Source organism: Salmo salar, chromosome 14 (assembly GCF_965601325.2).
Source record: "Salmo salar chromosome 14, fSalSal1, whole genome shotgun sequence".
Taxonomy (NCBI): Eukaryota; Metazoa; Chordata; class Actinopteri; order Salmoniformes; family Salmonidae; genus Salmo; species Salmo salar.
In genome coordinates this window covers 98716543-98735730 of record NC_138304.1, presented here as the reverse complement: position 1 = coordinate 98735730, position 19188 = coordinate 98716543, and the positions used below count along the sequence as shown (strand labels likewise).

Genomic DNA, 19188 nt, shown 5'->3' with positions numbered 1-19188 from the left:
GTGTGTGTGTGTGTGTGTGTGTGTGTGTGTGTGTGTGTGTGTGTGTGTGTGTGTGTGTGTGTGTGTGTGTGTGTGTGTGTGTGTGTGTGTGTGTGTGTGTGTGTGTGTGTGTGTGTGTGTGTGTGTGAGGACAATTTGAAAATACAAGTCTCCGTGACTATCATCACAAGCTTAGACTAGACTTCACCACTACCACATTCACAACAGAACTGAGATTTTATTTCATTAGATTTTATTAGGATCCCTATTAGCAGACGCCAATGGTGACAGCTGGACTTACTGGGGGCCGACACACAACAGAAAAGCCATTACAGACAAAATAAAGTACAATTTACATACATTTAAAAACATTAACATGTAGTGTGTGTGTGTATCGATCAGATACACATATATGTCAGTACATACACACAAAACATAGGTGACATGAAGAGAGATAGGGAAGGGAGGGAAGAGAGAGAGTCCCTTTATGTTTTAGTGTTATCAGAGCAACTTCATAGGAAGAGGTCAGTGTTACTACTGCACTTTACTACATGTCCCAACAGACCACCACACACACACACACACACACGAGTTAGAGAGACAGGTTGAGACTGATTTTAATCACTTTATTTTAAATGTTATGCAAGCAAAGTAATTTTTGTTCTCTTTTCACTACTTTAATCCCAGTCACATAACATGTTTTGTACAAAGTTGATTTAAAAATGTCAATACAATATCACTAGAATATCAACAGTGAAGAACCTGCAGCCTTGGAGGCACCAACAGCTTAGAAAAACATTATACAAATGAGATGTCACTAGAAAATATGAAAGAAAACTGGTTGTCACACAAAATATTCCCCAAAACATCCACATCTGTTTGGTACATAAACCATTTCATTATTTCTTGTTTACTTTAATCTTTTTTTTAAAAACATATTATGGCGCGAGAAAGTAGTAGAAATGACGGGGAGCAGTTGGATGTAGAAAAATAAGTTGAAAATAAATAAAAAGAAGAGAAAACAGCACTAAAACACAGCATGCTACACACACACCTCTGATCAATGGGTAGGTCTACTAACAATACACTCCAGCAAAAGGCAGATATTAACATAGGGTGAATAATAAATTAGCTGTACACAGTAATCATCTGTGTCAGAACATACTGGGGGGAGGGGGGTTAAGAAAATAAAAAGCCCCCCCCCCAAAAAAAATAAAGAACAAAAAATGTACACACCAACATCACCAGAAACATGTCATAACAAAAAGCAAATAGAATACCCAGCTCCCACAATCCCTTCTTTCCCCTCCACCACCCCTTGTCTTCCTGCATCCTCTCTTTGTCCATCACACAGAAAGCAGAAATGAGCATGGGGGGGTATGTACTGCTTGTGTTAAGGCATTGTAGTACCAGGACTCACAGACAGGGGGCTCTACCTTCACAACGCAGGAGGAAGCAGCGCCAACGTCAAATCACACTGGAACTCTTTTACTGTTAATGGGATATCTCTAATTACTTGAAATAGCACTAATATACACAAAAGTATGTGGACACCCCTTGGTGGATTCGGCTATTTCAGCCACACCCGTTGCTGACAGGTGTATAAATTCGAGCACACAGCCATGCAATCTCTATAGACAAACATTGGCAGTAGAATGGCCTTACTGAAGAGCTCAGTGACTTTCAATGTGATACCGTCATAGGATGCCACCTTTCTAACAAGTCAGTTCGTCAAATTTCTGCCCTGCTTGAGCTGCCCCGGTCAAGTGCTGCTATTGTGAAGTGGAAACGTCTAGGAGAAACAACGGCTCAGCGGCAACGTGGTAGGCCACACAAGCTCACATAACAGGACCGCCAACTTGACTGCCCTGCACAGAGCCCTGACCTCAACCCCATCGAACACCTTTGGAACACTGACTGCGAGCCTGGCCTAATCGCCCAACATCAGTGCCCGACCTCACCAATGCTCTTGTGGATGAATGGAAGCAAGTCCCCGCAGCAATGTTCCAACATCTAGTGGAAAGCCTTCCCAGAAGAGTGGAGGCTGTTATAGCAGCAATGTTCCAACATCTAGTGGAAAGCCTTCCCAGAAGAGTGGAGGCTGTTACAGCAGCAAAGGGGGGGACCAACTCCATATATTAATGCCCATGATTTTGGAACGAGATGATCGACGAGCAGGTGTCCACATACTTTTGGTCCTGTAGTGTATCTGGAATATGTCTCAATACTGGAATGTATCTCATTTATCTCAGACATTGATCTGTATTAACATGTATTAACATGTATTAACATGTATTAACATGCATTAACATGCATTAACATGTTATTAAGGTTATTAAGGTCCGATGATTGAGTCACATTCCTGCTGTATTCTAAACTGGATATGACAGACAATATCTGCTGCTCTGAGTGTCTGGGAGGGGAAACTGTGTTTTGACATTAACGCTGCTTACTGATACTGTCCCACCCACCCACCAACCCTGGCAGAGCTACATCCTCACAAGGTGCACTCAGCAATATGACATCATCAAGCAGGAAGTCACCCCGCTGTGTATGATGATGTCAGTATACCTTGAACGCTGTGAGCTGACTGGCTGTTTCATACCAAAAGAAACCTTTCCTTTTCCTGTCTTTAATGTAAACATGGTTTCACTAGGATTGTCTTATAGTATTGCTTTCAGTAAACAGCCTGTTGGAGAAAGAAAGCTCGATTGGTAGGTTTATAGAAACAAATATTTAAAATGCCAAGCGTTTCTTTATAGGAATGCATCATTTATAAATCTGCTTTTTTTCTGCCCTTTAGAAGTCTATTCCTCATTGTATTGTCTTTCTTCTGCTCATCAGATCTTCTTTACTAGAACTATAGTCCTGTTGAAACGAGGTACACACACACACACACACACACACCGGCTCCTCTCACCTGTCTGTCAACAGTCTAAACCCCGCCACAGATCATGTTTCATCATCATCCTCATCACCATAGTTACAGAACATCTTTGTGCATAGAGATTGTTGCGTTTCAAATGGCACCCTAGCCATTTGGGACACATCCAATGTCTCTTCTTGATGTTTTACAACTGTTTTGTGCTAGTCTAATAAACCTATCCAAAATGACACCCTCTTCCCTACATAACAAACTACTCAGAAGGCTCTGGTCAAAAGTAGTGCACTATATAGGGGATAGAGTGCGAGTTCAGATATGCCTTTTCTCCTGACCTCTGTTCTGTTATAAACACCATTCTATAAATTCACACCTTTAGTCTGTTGTTGGACTCAATTATTAGTTTAGATTCAGATTTCTCAGTCTGTTTGTCATTTTCAGTCTATCATATTTGTCTTCTCTTTGAGTCCGTTTAAAAAACAAATAAATAATAATTTAAAAAATCATCTACCACCTGACCTCCATATCCACGGCATAACCATGGAGACCAACCTGGAAGTCAGCCCTCCCTGCTTCCTCCTTTCACAGGAAGTGGTCACTGGTCACTACTCGAACTCCTCCTCTTCCTCCTCTTCTCCCTCCATTTGATTGGGCGAGGAGGCTGTTGGTGTGGCGGGGGCGGAGTCCTGGGAGAGCGTCGCCACAGTTACGATGCGAGGGGAGGAACCTAAGCCCTGGTTAGAATTTTCCATGTCGTCGGTGGTGATGATGGCGAGAGAAGCCCCTCCCTTCTTGTTCAGGTGGGTTTTGATGTGTTTGGAGAGATGGTCACTACGCATGAAACGCTTACTGCACTCTGGACACTCAAACCTCTTCTCTCCTGGAGGATGGAGAGAGAGATATCTGATTAAGAACAACATTGTCCCAGCTCCCCGGGACTGCCACTCAGAAAAAATATCAGCCCGCGCAGATAAGCATGAGATTGAACATCATTCAACTTTCTACTTTTCCCCCTTAGTTAACACCATCAACATTTCACCCTACTGTGGGAATTGACAAAATTAGCCACTTTCAACGCAACATACGAAACAAAACGAACTATGCAAGACTTAGTATAAAAACAAACTATGCAGGAGATTTTCTTGGAGGCAGAACGTACCGGAGTAGGATTCTTTTTCCATTGACAGGCACGACTCAGGCACGTACTCGACACAGCAGTGCACCTTAACCAATCAGAGCTGCAGTGTCCCTATATGCAAATACACCATTGCCATATATGGATCTGTGCCATTCACTTTGAACTAGACTGTGTTTACAGCATGAGTGGTCGCGAGTAAATGCACTTGTTTTGAGATCAAAGCTGCCTGTAGCCAAGGGTGCACATTTGTTCATATCCTGTGCTAGTTAGTGAGTTAAAGCCCAATTATAGTTCATTTCTAGTCAACAATAAGGGAGGGTTTGCTTCCTACAAGAACACAAAATGTGTGCATTCCAGGTTAAGAGCATTTTTTCTGTTGTATTTTGAGACAGGCTTGAATAATCTAAGTAGCCAATAGGCAGAGGGTAGCATAATTTGTCTGATTCTCTGTAATAAATGATATGGGAACAATGATGCGTTTTATTTTGTAAAGTGTTTTCTTGCATCAAAGCACATTTTCAGTCACCTTGTCTGAAGGACAAGAGGATTCACAGGTTAATGTCAAGCCCTGCATGGTTTTTTCCAAAAGTCTCATGGAATGTAGACTACATTGAACACCACACATTGGCTGCTACTGTAGGCTGAACGATAGAACAGCTATTTTTCATGATCAGATGTTATGGGATGGGCCTCCCGAGTGGCGCAGCGGTCTAAGGTACTGCATCGCACTACAGACCTGGGTTTGATCCCGGGCTGTATCACAACCGGTCCGTGATCGGAAGTCCCATAGGACGGCGCACAGTTGGCCCAGCGTAGTCCGGATTAGGTTTGGCCGGGAGGGCTTTACTTGGCTCATCGCGCTCTAGCGACTCCTTGTGGCGGGCCAGGTGCCTGCAGGCTGACCACGTCGTCAGTTAAACAGTGTTTCGTCCGACACATTGGTGCGGCTGGCTTCCGAGTTAAGCGGGCGGGTGATAAGAAAATCATGTTTCGGAGGACGTATGACTCGACCTTCGCCTCCCAAACCCCTTGGGAAGTTGCAGCGATGAGAAAATATCGTAATTGGGGAGAAAAAAAGGGGGAAAATACAAATATATAGATATACAGTGGGGAGAACAAGTATTTGATACACTGCCGATTTTGCAGGTTTTCCTACTTACAAAGCATGTAGAGGTCTGTGATTTTTATCATAGGTACACTTCAACTGTGAGAGACATTATGATCAAATAGCCACAGTAGCCTACTTGACCACTGTTATTACTGTAACTTAAAGCGGGTACAGCCTCAGTGTTCAACCTCTCACCAAAAGTTGTACAGAATTTTTCACAACGTTCAAGTTTGTGCTCAGCAGACCTGACATTTGTTCAGTGCCGGAAAAAATGAGAGGAAACATTGGACACAGGACATATCTGTGTGTACCTGTGTGTGTCCGTCGGTGTCTCTGCAGCTCGTCCGAGCGTGTGAACCTCTTGCCACAGAAGATCCAGTTACAGACGAAGGGTCTTTCTCCTGTGTGCCAGCGGAGGTGAGCTCTTAGGTGGCTGGTCTTACCTGATAGATAAAATATTAAGACATATTATTTTTCTTCATAGACTGGTAAACCTCTATTTTCTACAGTATAGACTAATAAATCTATATTTTCTACAGTATAGACTAATAAATCTATATTTTCTACAGTACAGACTAATAAATCTATATTTTCTACAGTATAAACTGGTAAATCTCTATTTTCTACAGTATAAACTAATAAATCTCTATTTTCTACAGTATAAACGGGTAAATCTCTATTTTCTACAGTATAAACGGGTAAATCTCTATTTTCTACAGTATAAACTGGTAAATCTCTATTTTCTACAGTATAAACTAATACATCTCTATTTTCTACAGTATAAACGGGTAAATCTCTATTTTCTACAGTATAAACTGGTAAATCTCTATTTTCTACAGTATAAACTAATACATCTCTATTTTCTACAGTATAAACTGGTAAATCTCTATTTTCTACAGTATAAACGGGTAAATCTCTATTTTCTACAGTATAAACTAATACATCTCTATTTTCTACAGTATAAACGGGTAAATCTCTATTTTCTACAGTATAAACTGGTAAATCTATTTTCTACAGTATAAACTAATACATCTCTATTTTCTACAGTATAAACGGGTAAATCTCTATTTTCTACAGTATAAACGGGTAAATCTCTATTTTCTACAGTATAAACTAATACATCTCTATTTTCTACAGTATAAACTGGTAAATCTCTATTTTCTACAGTATAAACTGGTAAATCTCTATTTTCTACAGTATAAACTGGTAAATAAACTGGTAAATCTCTATTTTCTACAGTATAAACGGGTAAATCTCTATTTTCTACAGTATAAACGGGTAAATCTCTATTTTCTACAGTATAAACTGGTAAATCTCTATTTTCTATAGTATAAACTAATAAATCTCTATTTTCTACAGTATAAACTGATAAATCTCTATTTTCTACAGTATAAACTGGTAAATCTCTATTTTCTACAGTATAAACTAGGAAGTCTCTTTTCTACCAACTGGCAGTGGATTTATATTTTATCTGCATTGCTGGACATAAAAGACTGTAAAAACACAAGGAAATCAGCTCCAAGTGATTTTAAATTTTGGAAATCTGTTTCCAAGTATTCCCACGCATAATGGTGAGATGCGTCATCATTTACAAATGTAAGCAAGGTTTGAAATGATTATGTTTTAGTCTGTTTGGGCTTCTTGTGGTCAATTTGCGGTCTACAAATGATTTACAATTATGTTCCGGCCCCCTATACTGTGGAAAGGTCCTACCGTAGACCTTTCCACAGTATAGACTGGTCTTACCGTAGACCTTTCCACAGTATAGACTGGTCTTACCGTAGACCTTTCCACAGTATAGACTGGTCTTACCGTAGACCTTTCCACAGTATAGACTGGTCCTACCGTAGACCTTTCCACAGTATAGACTGGTCTTACCGTAGACCTTTCCACAGTATAGACTGGTCTTACCGTAGACCTTTCCACAGTATAGACTGGTCCTACCGTAGACCTTTCCACAGTATAGACTGGTCTTACCGTAGACCTTTCCACAGTATAGACTGGTCTTACCGTAGACCTTTCCACAGTATAGACTGGTCCTACCGTAGACCTTTCCACAGTATAGACTGGTCTTACCGTAGACCTTTCCACAGTATAGACTGGTCTTACCGTAGACCTTTCCACAGTATAGACTGGTCTTACCGTAGACCTTTCCACAGTATAGACTGGTCTTACCGTAGACCTTTCCACAGTATAGACTGGTCTTACCGTAGACCTTTCCACAGTATAGACTGGTCTTACCGTAGACCTTTCCACAGTATAGACTGGTCCTACCGTAGACCTTTCCACAGTATAGACTGGTCTTACCGTAGACCTTTCCACAGTATAGACTGGTCTTACCGTAGACCTTTCCACAGTATAGACTGGTCTTACCGTAGACCTTTCCACAGCCCTCCATGTGACACACATGCTGCTTCTTCTTAGATGGGTCTCCACTGGTCCTGCAACACACACACACACACACACACACACACACACACACACACACACACACACACACACACACACACACACACACACACACACACACACACACACACACACACACACACACACACACACACACACACAGTCAGAGACAGAGAGTGAGAGTGTGTGTATGTGTGTGTGTGTGTGTGTGTGGGTACACACGTACCTCCCCTCTCCGGCCCTGCAGTTAGGACAGGAGCACGCCACCCTGCGAAGCCTCTTGCTGGGCGGTCCTTCCTGGTCTGATGAACTCTGGACAGAACCCATCTGCTCTGGACTAAGCGATGACCCAGCCATGTTACCCGCGGTTACCGTCACAGGGGATGGCTCGACCTTTACTCCTCCTTCCTGACCCTGCGGCTGACCTGGTGGAGTGTAGAGTGGAATACAGTAGAGTGGAATAGAATACAGTAGAGTGGAATAGAATACAGTAGAGTGGAATAGAATACAGTAGAGTGGAATAGAATACAGTAGAGTAGAATAGAATACAGTAGAGTGGAATGGTATTTTTTTATATAGCTCTGCTCCCAACCCCCTCCAGAAAATAAAGAACAACACTCAACACACCCTGTCTGTCTGTCTGTCCGTCCGTCCGTCCGTCCGGCTGGCTGGCTGGCTCTCTCTCTGTCTGTCTGGCTTTCTCTTGCTCTCTCTGTCTGTCTGGCTCTCTGTCTCTCTCTCTGTCTGTCTGGCTCTCTCTCTCTCTCTGTCTGTCTGGCTCTCTCTTGCTCTCTCTGTCTGTCTGTCTCCCTCTCTGTTTGTCTGGCTCTCTCTGTCTCTCTCTCTCTGTGTGTGTGTCTCTGTCTCTCTGTGTTTTTACCCTGTAGTCCAGTGATGGTGAGGGGTAACCCCTGCATCTGTACTCCAGTGGTGCCCAGCCCGGCGATGCTGACTGTCTGCACCCCCGACCCAGGGTTGATCTGGGCTGCGCTCAGCGTGAGGGGAGCCCCCCCCAGCTGCATGAATCCCCCCCCGCCCACAGGGGCCAGGGTCAGCTGCTGGGGCACAGACATCCCCCCGGGGAGCTGCAGAGTCTGCCATGTGATCTGACCCGACGGAGAGAGGGTTGGGGTCCGGATCAGAACCTGGAGGAAATCAATGAATACAAATAGGATATCAATCATTCAGACATTCAATTCAAATCAATACAACAAACATTACAATCATAGACGATAGAAGAAAAATAAGCCTTCAGATTTATTTATCTCATCCGTAATTTACTGCCCCAAAATATCCCTCAAATCCCCAGGTACAAAGGAGTGGGAATGAAGCAACTAAAAATGATAAAGGTAGTTAAGGAAAGAGAAGAGAGAGCAGTTGGCTGGTTACCTGTTGGTTCTGGAAGGCTTGTATGGGCTGTAGGGTCCCACCTGGTCCTAACTGAAAGGTTTGAATCTGCTGGCCCTGGAACTGGTAGAAACCAACACAGTTTACACACTTTCTGCAGATTCACTGTGTGTGTGTGTGTGTGTGTGTGTGTGTGTGTGTGTGTGTGTGTGTATTACCTGGTTCTGTGTGATCTGCTGTGGCTGGATCTGGATCTGCTGCAACAACTGGTTACCCATCTGGACAATGATGATAACAACTACTTAGAATATCATTTATTATAGTATAATCCCATATCATACTTGAATAGAGTAGAGTAGAATAGAGTAGAGTAGAATAGAGTAGAACAGAGTAGAATAGAGTAGAGTAGAATAGAAAAGAGTAAAATAGAGTAGAGTAGAACAGAGTAGAGTAGAATAGAAAAGAGTAAAATAGAGTAGAACAGAGTAGAATAGAGTAGAATAAAATAGAGTAAAATAGAGTAGAATAGAGTAGAGTAGAAAAGAGTAAAATAGAGTAGAGTAGAACAGAGTAGAGTAGAATAGAGTAGAATAGAAGGTTAAAGGTCAAATAAGAGGAGTAGAACGCACCTGTCCCACGATGACCTGCTGGATGGTCCCTGGAGGATCTGATTGGCCCTGCAGTCCGTTGGCCTGACTCTGGACCTGTCAATCAACCAACCAACCAAACAACTAATCAACCAATCATTACATTCATTAATCAACCAATCAATCAATCAATAAATCCCTTTAATCAACCAATCATTACATTCATTAATCAACCAAACAATCAATCAATAAATCCCTTTAATCAATACAATCATTACATTCATTAATCAACCAAACAATCAATCAATAAATCCCTTTAATCAATACAATCATTACATTCATTAATCAACCAAACAATCAATCAATAAATCCCTGATGTTTAGTCACACAAACACACACACACATACCATCTGAGAATCCTGGTCGCTCGGTTGGTTCTGTGTGTCTCTCTCCGTACCTCCGTCCGACCCGGCTACAGAACTCAGCTGTGTTCCGTCTGTCGATGCTCCATCCCCCCCGGCAACAGTTGTTATGGTACCACCAGACGACCCGGTAACAGTAACTGCCCCAGACACCGCCGCTGCAGTTGTCGTCACAAGCTGGTTGCCGTTAGCTACGGTAAAGCTGCCATCGGCTGATTGGACAAGCTGCACGGCTCCGCTCCCTGCTAAATTATTCATGACCGGAAGGGCGAGGGTCATACCGCCGATGTTTATGGGTACTGTCGTCATGACCTGGGTCTGGGAGCCCTGTAAGGTCTGCATCTGCAACGGGAAGGACTGGGCGGAACGAAGCTGCAACGTCTGATTGGCTGAACTTGTGAGGATGGCTTGCTGATTGGCTGGCTGTAGGATTGTCTGGGTCTGGGATTGGTTCTGGGTCTGGATCAGCTGGACCTGCTCTGGTAGACCCCCCTGGGCCGGACTGAATAGAATAGAATAACTTTATCTGTTTCCATCTTTTTTTATGGCCCAAAGCGCCTGTCTAACCTCTAGACCACCTGTCTAACCTCTAGACCACCTGTCTACCACCTCTCTAACCTCTAGACCACCTCTCTAACCTCTAGACCACCTGTCTAACCTCTAGACCACCTGTCTACCACTCTCTAACCCCTAGACCACCTGTCTACCACCTGTCTAACCTCTAGACCACCTCTCTACCACCTGTCTAACCTCTAGACCACCTGTCTACCACCTGTCTAACCTCTAAACCACCTGTCTACCACCTGTCTAACCTCTAGACCACCTCTCTAACCTCTAGACCACCTCTCTACCACCTGTCTAACCTCTAGACCACCTGTCTAACCTTTAGACCACCTGTCTAACCTCTAGACCACCTGTCTAACCTTTAGACCACCTGTCTAACCTTTAGACCACCTGTCTAACCTTTAGACCACCTGTCTACCACCTGTCTAACCTCTAGACCACCTGTCTAACCTCTAGACCACCTGTCTACCACCTGTCTAACCTCTAGACCACCTGTCTAACCTCTAGACCACCTGTCTACCACCTCTCTAACCACTAGACCACCTGTCTAACCTCTAGACCACCTAACCTCCCTCTAGACCACCTAACCTCTAGACCACCTGTCTAACCTCTAGACCACCTGTCTAACCTCTAGACCACCTGTCTAACCTCTAGACCACCTGTCTACCACCTGTCTAACCTCTAGACCACCTGTCTAACCTCTAGACCACCTGTCTACCACCTGTCTAACCTCTAGACCACCTGTCTAACCTCTAGACCACCTGTCTACCACCTCTCTAACCACTAGACCACCTGTCTAACCTCTAGACCACCTAACCTCTAGACCACCTAACCTCTAGACCACCTAACCTCTAGACCACCTAACCTCTAGACCACCTGTCTACCACCTCTCTAACCTCTAGACCAGGGCTTTTCAAACCTCTCCTCGCCGTTCCATGTATTATAACTATTCCACAGCTAGCTCACCTGATTCAACTGGTCAACTAATCATCAAGCCCTTGACTAGGTGAATCAGGTAAGTTGACCAGGTGAATCAGGTGAGATGACCAGGTGAATCAGGTGAGTTGACCAGGTGAATCGGTTGAGTTAGTTCAGGGCTACAACATACATGTGAAACACCTGGAGGGCCCTGAGGAGAGTTTTGAGAACCACTGCACTAGACCAGCTGCCACCCACCTGATGTGAATGTGCTGCCCGCCCAGGGATGCAGTCTGGGGGCTGATGTGGATCTGTTGGCCCCCCAGGGATGCAGTCTGGGGGCTGATGTGGATCTGTTGGCCGTCGGCCGTCTGCAGGTGGGGGATCACCTGGTATTGGACCCCACCCCCTGACGACGGCATGTTTTGCACCTGGACAGGGACCAAAACATTAACATTACATAAAAACAGTGGCATTAGGCAGGCATGTTCTGAACACTAACACAGATATAGTACACCTAGTAATCCACCACACATGTCTAACAAAAAGACTATTAGAAGTTATAGGACCAGAATTCCCAGTCAGACAACATTCCCTTCTATACACTCACACACGCACACACACCTGGATGATCTGGAACTGCTGCTGCTGCACCTGCTGATTGGCTGCTACGGTGTTAGTCCCGCCCACAGCCTTCATCTTACGGCTTGCCGGAGCACTGTCATTGGCTGAAGTGGTGGCCAGCGTCACGGCGACGGGTTGATTGGCAGTGTCCTTGGCCATTTGGGGAGCGGTAGTGATGATCTGCCAGCCGTTTCCAGTGAACTGGGTAGGAACCAGTTCTAACTGCTGCTGAACCAAAGTCTGATTACCTGCTGCGTCTACAACTATATGACCCTGGAACTGCCCACCCTGCACCTGCAAATAAACACACATAAACAATAAATAAAAGAATAAGGAAACATCATTGAACAAATGTACTAAAGTAGGAAGTTAAGTCTGATTCCCAGGTTTAGACGTATCTGGCCACCCTGCAGCCGGAAGCCCATTCAACACAGTGACACTACTGAAAGTCTGCAGGTATAATGCCGTGTAACTTGTTAGCATGTAAGAGCCTTTATTGCTTATTATTATTACAGAACTTACATTGCCAACAAGTGCAACAAGTACAGTTATAGGAGAAACCAAACATTTACAGTGCTTTTAGAAAGTATTCACACCCCTTGACTTTTTCCACATTTTGTTGTGTTACAGCCTGAATTAAAAATGTATTCAATTAAGATTTTTGTCACAATACCCCATAATGTCAACGTGGAATTGTTTTTCAAAATGTTTACAAATTCATAAAAATCGTAAATTTCTTGAGTCAATAAGAATTCAACCTCTTTGTTATGACAAGCCTAAATAAGTTCAGGAGTAAAAATGTGCTTAACAAGTCACATAATTAGTTGCATGGACTCACTCTGTGTACAATAATAGTGTTGAACATGATTGTTGAATGACTACCTCATCTCTGTAACCCACACAGTTATCTGTAAGGTCCCTCAGTCGAAGCAATGATTCAACCACAAAGACCAGGGAGGTTTTCCAGTGCCTCGCAAAGAAGGGCACCTATTGGTAGATGGGTAAACATTTAAGAAGTAGACATTGAATATCCATTTGAGCATAGTGAAGTTATTAATTAAGCTCTGGATGGTGCATCAATACACCCAGTCACTACAAAGATACAGGCGTCCTTCCTAACTCAGTAGCAGGACAGGGAGGAAACTGCTCAGGGATTTCACCATGAGGCCAAAGGTGACTTTAAAACAGTTACACAGTTTAATGGCTGAGATAGAAAACTGAGGATGGATAAACAACATTGTATTTACTCCACAACACTAACCTAAATGACAGAGTGAAGAAGGAAACCTGTACAGAGCACAAATATTCCAAAACATGCATCCTGTTTGCAACATTGCACTAAAGAAATACGGCAAACAATGTGGCAAAGCAATTCACTTTCTGTCCTGAATACAAAGTGTTTTGTTTGGAGCAAATCCAACACACACATTACTGAGTACCACTCTCCATATTTTCAAGCATACTGGTGCCTGCATCATGTTATGGGTATGCTTGTAATCATTAAGGACTGGGGAGTTTTTCAGGATAAAGAAATGAATATAATGGAGATAAGCACAGGACAAATCCTAGAGGAAAACCTGGTTCAGTTTGCTTTCCACCAGACACTGGGAGATTAATTCACTTTTCAGCAGGACAATAACCTAAAACACAAGGCCAAATATACACTGGAGTTGCTTACCAAGAAGACAGTGAATGTTCCTGAGTGGCCGAGTTACAGTTTTTACTTAAATCTGCTGAAAATATATGGCAAGACCTGAAAATTGTTGTCTAGCAATGATAAACACCGCATTTGACAGAGCCTGAATAAAGGTTTGAAGAATAATGGACAAATATTGCCCACTCCAGGTGTGCAAAGCTCTTAGAGACTTACCCAGAAAGACTCACAGCTGTAATCACTCTTAGAGACTTACCCAGAAAGACTCACAGCTGTAATCACTCTTAGAGACTTACCCAGAAAGACTCACAGCTATAATCACTCTTAGAGACTTACCCAGAAAGACTCACAGCTGTAATCACTCTTAGAGACTAACCCAGAAAGACTCACAGCTGTAATCACTCTTAGAGACTTACCCAGAAAGACTCACAGCTGTAATCACTCTTAGAGACTTACCCAGAAAGACTCACAGCTGTAATCACTCTTAGAGACTTACCCAGAAAGACTCACAGCCGTAATCGCTCTTAGAGACTTACCCAGAAAGACTCACAGCTGTAATCACTCTTAGAGACTTACCCAGAAAGACTCACAGCTGTAATCACTCTTAGAGACTTACCCAGAAAGACTCACAGCTGTAATCACTCTTAGAGACTTACCCAGAAAGACTCACAGCTGTAATCACTCTTAGAGACTTACCCAGAAAGACTCACAGCTGTAATCACTCTTAGAGACTTACCCAGAAAGACTCACAGCTGTAATCACTCTTAGAGACTTACCCAGAAAGACTCACAGCTGTAATCACTCTTAGAGACTTACCCAGAAAGACTCACAGCTGTAATCGCTCTTAGAGACTTACCCAGAAAGACTCACAGCTGTAATCACTCTTAGAGACTTACCCAGAAAGACTCACAGCTGTAATCACTCTTAGAGACTTACCCAGAAAGACTCACAGCTGTAATCACTCTTAGAGACTAACCCAGAAAGACTCACAACTGTAATCACTCTTAGAGACTTACCCAGAAAGACTCACAGCTGTAATCACTCTTAGAGACTTACCCAGAAAGACTCACAGCTGTAATCACTCTTAGAGACTTACCTAGAAAGACTCACAGCTGTAATCGCTGACTCACAGCTGTAATCACTCTTAGAGACTTACCCAGAAAGACTCACAGCTGTAATCACTCTTAGAGACTAACCCAGAAAGACTCACAGCTGTAATCACTCTTAGAGACTTACCCAGAAAGACTCACAGCTGTAATCACTCTTAGAGACTTACCTAGAAAGACTCACAGCTGTAATCGCTGCCAAAGGTGATTCTAACATGTATTGACTCAGGAGTGTAAATGAGATATTTCTGTATTTTATTTTCTATACATTTGCAAACATTTCTAAAAACATGTTTTCACTTTGTCATTATGGGGTTTTGTGTGTAGATTGGGTGAGAAAACAAATCAATTAAATGCATTTTGAAGTGAGGCTGTAACACAACAAAATGTGGAATAAATCAAGGGGAATGAATACTCTCTGAAGGCACTGTACATACACAATACAAATATTAATATCATGCATTTAACCACCTGTCCCTCCACTCCTCCCTGAACTCCTATCTTACTGCAGGTTGCAGCCAGCAGGGCTAGGGGAGACGTCTGGGAATCCTAGGGAGATCACACACACAAGGAGGAATTAAAAAATAGAACGCACATTCATACACAGAGAACATACAAACAAAGATTGACAGAGAGAGAGAGAGAGAGAGAGAGAGAGAGAGAGAGAGAGAGAGAGAGAGAGAGAGAGAGATCAACATCCAGAAAATAGGTGTAAAATTCTACAAAGACCTAAAAGGAAGTGATTCCCAAACCTTCCATAACAAAGCCATCACCTAGAGACATGAACCTGGAGAAGAGTCCTCTAAGCAAGCTGATCCTGAGGCTCTGTTCACAAACACAAACAGACTCCACAGAGCCCCAGGACAGCAACACAATTAGACCCAAGCAAATCATGAGACAACAAAAAGGATAATTACTTGACATATTTGAAAGAATTAACAAAAAACTGAGCAAACTAGAATGCTATTTGGCCCTAAACAGAGAGTATACAGTGGCAGAATACCTGACCACTGTGACTGACCCAAACTTAAGGAAATCTTTGACTATGTACAGACTCAGTGATCATAGCCTTGCTATTGAGAAAGGCCACCGTAGGCAGACCTGGCTCTCAAGAGAAGACAGGTTATGTGCACACTGCCCACAAAATGAGGTGGAAACTGAGCTGCACTTCCTAACCTCCTGCCAAATGTATGACCATATTAGAGACACATATTTCACTCAGATTACACAGACCCACAAAGAAATCAAAAAACAAACCACATTTTGATAAACTCCCATATCTACTGGGTGAAATACCACAGTGTGCCATCACAGCAGCAATATTTGTGACCTGTTGCCACAAGAAAAGGTCAACAAGTGAAGAACAAACACTTGTTTATTATCTATTTCACTTGCTTTGGCGATGTAAACATATGTTTCCCATGCCAATAAAGCCCTTAAATTGAATTGAGAGAGACAGAGAGAGAGAGAGAAGAGACAGAGAGAGAGAGACAGTAGAGAGCAATAGGAAATAGAAGTGGGTAGTATTACAGGAAGAGACAGTAGAGAGCAATAGGGAATAGAAGTGGGTAGTATTACAGGAAGAGACAGTAGAGAGCAATAGGGAATAGAAGTGGGTAGTATTACAGGAAGAGACAGAGAGAGAGACAGTAGAGAGCAATAGGGAATAGAAGTGGGTAGTATTACAGGAAGTAACAGAGAGAGAGACAGTAGAGAGCAATAGGGAATAGAAGTGGGTAGTATTACAGGAAGAGACAGAGAGAGAGACAGTAGAGAGCAATAGGGAATAGAAGTGGGTAGTATTACAGGAAGAGAGAGAGAGAGAGACAGTAGAGAGCAATAGGGAATAGAAGTGGGTAGTATTACAGGAAGAGACAGAGAGAGAGACAGTAGAGAGCAATAGGGAATAGAAGTGGGTAGTATTACAGGAAGAGACAGAGAGAGAGACAGTAGAGAGCAATAGGGAATAGAAGTGGGTAGTATTACAGGAAGTGACAGAGAGAGAGACAGTAGAGAGCAATAGGGAATAGAAGTGGGTAGTATTACAGGAAGTGAATGTGTGGGTGTGAGAGCCACATTTCTCTGTTCTCAGAGCAGCGGAAGAGAAGCCTCCCTCTCTCTCCGCCCTCTCACAGAGAAATGGAACTAGGTCGTGGGCAAATATTTAATGTCACACACATGCACAGCACACCTAGAAATCTGTCTGTAGAGACAGCTAGTGTTATTTGTTTTTTTTACAGAAGCTACAGAAGTCTACATCAACACTAGAGTCAAACCCTGTCAGAACACATGCTATGGAAATGCTCTGAAAAATACTAAATACATATTCACTCATACAGTAATATGCATATCTCATAGACATTGAGGCAAAGACACAAGTCCATTATTGGCGTTGAAAGACATTGTGCAATCCTCTGAACTTGGCCTCTATACAGAACCCGGAAGTGTTTTGTATGTGTCTGGGGTCCAGTCTACCTGTGATCCAGAACGTTTGCCTTTCTTGCCTGGTTTCCCTTCTTCTGATCCCCACACTTCAGTCTTCTGATCTGAGAACCATCAAATCAGACAATACTTGATCAACAATCAAAAAGACTATCACTCCTGGACTGAGTGATTATCGATCATCTTTATCAATAACACTGTGAGTGAAGGAATATACGATGCCGTTATTTCCCTGCACGTGGTTTTATAACAGTGTATTTAAACCATATGGTCCAACTCCTGGTCCTAAAGGCATATGCAGTGATCGGAACCTCATTAGAGACTGTATTACAATGAAACAGATCAGTTATGGAAACATGTAGGCTATTGTCTCTTATTTAGGAAAACGCTACTTCCTCAAAGGGTTATTCTGGATATCAGGTAGGCTACGTGCACAGAAAGAGAGGGAGAGAGGGTGGAGACGGACAAGAGAGGGGGAGGGTACCTACCACTCATAACGCATTCGTAAACCGGAGAGGAGAGGCTACGGGAGAAAGGCCGGCTGAAGCACCGGGGAAGGACGGCCTATTTTCTCCGCGAATGGCTCGCGCTGGGGCTGTGGCGTCGCTCCGGTTAGCACCGAAACCACCCACCGGCCAGGAAGGGCGGTACCAAGCTCGAGCAACAATCAAACCTCCCGTTATAACGGGGAAGAGTACGTTGTCCGCGCCCGAAGCCCCTCAAAACCAACCGAAAACACACTTTAACGACCGTAGCGCGTAAATTCTATTAACGGAAAAAAAATCAAGTGTTTGCATAAATGTATCCTGATCGAAGTTGGTAGAGTGTATTCGCGGTAGGCCCACCCACTTTCATTTACCCAACACCCCTCTCTCTCTCGCCTCTCTTTCTGCCGCTGCTGTTTCTGTCGCTAGGTAGCCTAGAACAAGCCTTTCCAACGATCTTCATGCAAAAACACCCTTTATAAATGCACTATTTTATGTTCATTCTTTATAGTTGCACTGTATAATTGCATCTGGAGACAGATAGATATCTGTGGCTTTTTGTGGGCGGTGTGCTCCTCCCACATATTCAGATTGGATGGCATACTCGGTCTGCGAGGGTTGAGATGGGAGTTGTATTTGGCGAAGCCTCGCCTTCAAAATGTCTTATGGCGGCGGGAACTCCATCTTCCAGCCTGCTTTGCGGTTAGCTGGGTTGGATCGTCACTAGTTAACACAGCCACACAGTCATAAACCCCGCCTATATCTGAAATTGTTCTTCTTAAAGTCAGACTTTAAACCTAACTCTAACCACACCGCTAACCGTATGACTAACCCTAACCGTAAGACCCAAAAACACATTTTCATTTTAATACATTTTTACAATATAGCCCATTTGTAATTTGTGACTGTGCTATCTAGTGGGAACAGCAGCGTTGGTCTGGTGCAGGTTATTTCGTTCTATCTTTTTTTTTATAATATAAGAGCATCTCAATTGAATTCCAAGGGCTTTACTGGCATGGGAAACGTGTTTACATTTCCAAACAAAGTGAAATAGATAAACAAAAGTGAAATAAACAATAAAAAATTAACAGTAAACATTACACAAAAGTTTCAAAGGAATATACATTTTTCAAATGTCATATTATGGCTATGTACTGTGGTATAAGGATGTGTGAATAGCTAAAAGGGGAAATCAACATAAATATGGGTTGTATTTACAGTGATGTTTGTTCTTCACTGGTTGCCCTTTTCTTGTGGCAACAGGTCACACATCTTGCGGCAACAGGTCACACATCTTGCTGCTGCGATGGCACACTGGTATTTCATCCAATAGATTTTGGACTTGTTTATTAAAATTGGATTTGTTTTCAAATTCTTTGTGGGTCTTTATAATCTGAGGGAAATATGTATATCTAATATGGTCATAAATATGGCAGGTTAGGAAGTGCAGCTCAGTATCCACCTCAGTTTAGAAGGGCCAGTCTCTGTCTCCCTCTCCCTCTCTATCATAAGGATGTCTTTCTC

At 43.0% G+C, this 19188-nt stretch overlaps 1 protein-coding gene and 1 long non-coding RNA gene across 3 annotated transcripts in view; one reads left to right on the top strand and one right to left on the bottom strand.

The window, feature by feature from the left end:
• Window positions 1–584: 584 nt before the first annotated feature.
• Window positions 585–18234, bottom strand: LOC106570586 (transcription factor Sp4). Of its 2 annotated transcripts, XM_082961298.1 has the most exons (14): window positions 17668–18234; window positions 17213–17283; window positions 15209–15286; window positions 11978–12271; window positions 11612–11784; window positions 9857–10373; window positions 9492–9566; window positions 9081–9140; window positions 8905–8985; window positions 8396–8660; window positions 7742–7940; window positions 7480–7547; window positions 5418–5549; window positions 585–3740 (listed from the first exon to the last, which is right to left on the bottom strand). In XM_082961298.1, exons 1-14 carry the CDS (start codon window positions 17672–17674, stop codon window positions 3466–3468), a joined length of 2295 nt encoding a protein of 764 aa, XP_082817424.1. In that variant the 5' UTR covers window positions 17675–18234; the 3' UTR covers window positions 585–3465. The 2 variants fall into 2 exon arrangements, with proteins under 2 accessions (XP_082817424.1, XP_082817425.1); XM_082961299.1 differs by lacking the exons at window positions 15209–15286; window positions 17213–17283; window positions 17668–18234 and adding an exon at window positions 12860–13002.
• The window catches only part of LOC123726865 (uncharacterized), a 28557-nt gene continuing 26576 nt past the window's right edge, over window positions 17208–19188 (top strand). The window contains exon 1 of the long non-coding RNA XR_014380456.1: window positions 17208–17378. This is a non-coding gene — a long non-coding RNA (uncharacterized LOC123726865). The remainder of the gene's footprint in view (window positions 17379–19188) is intronic.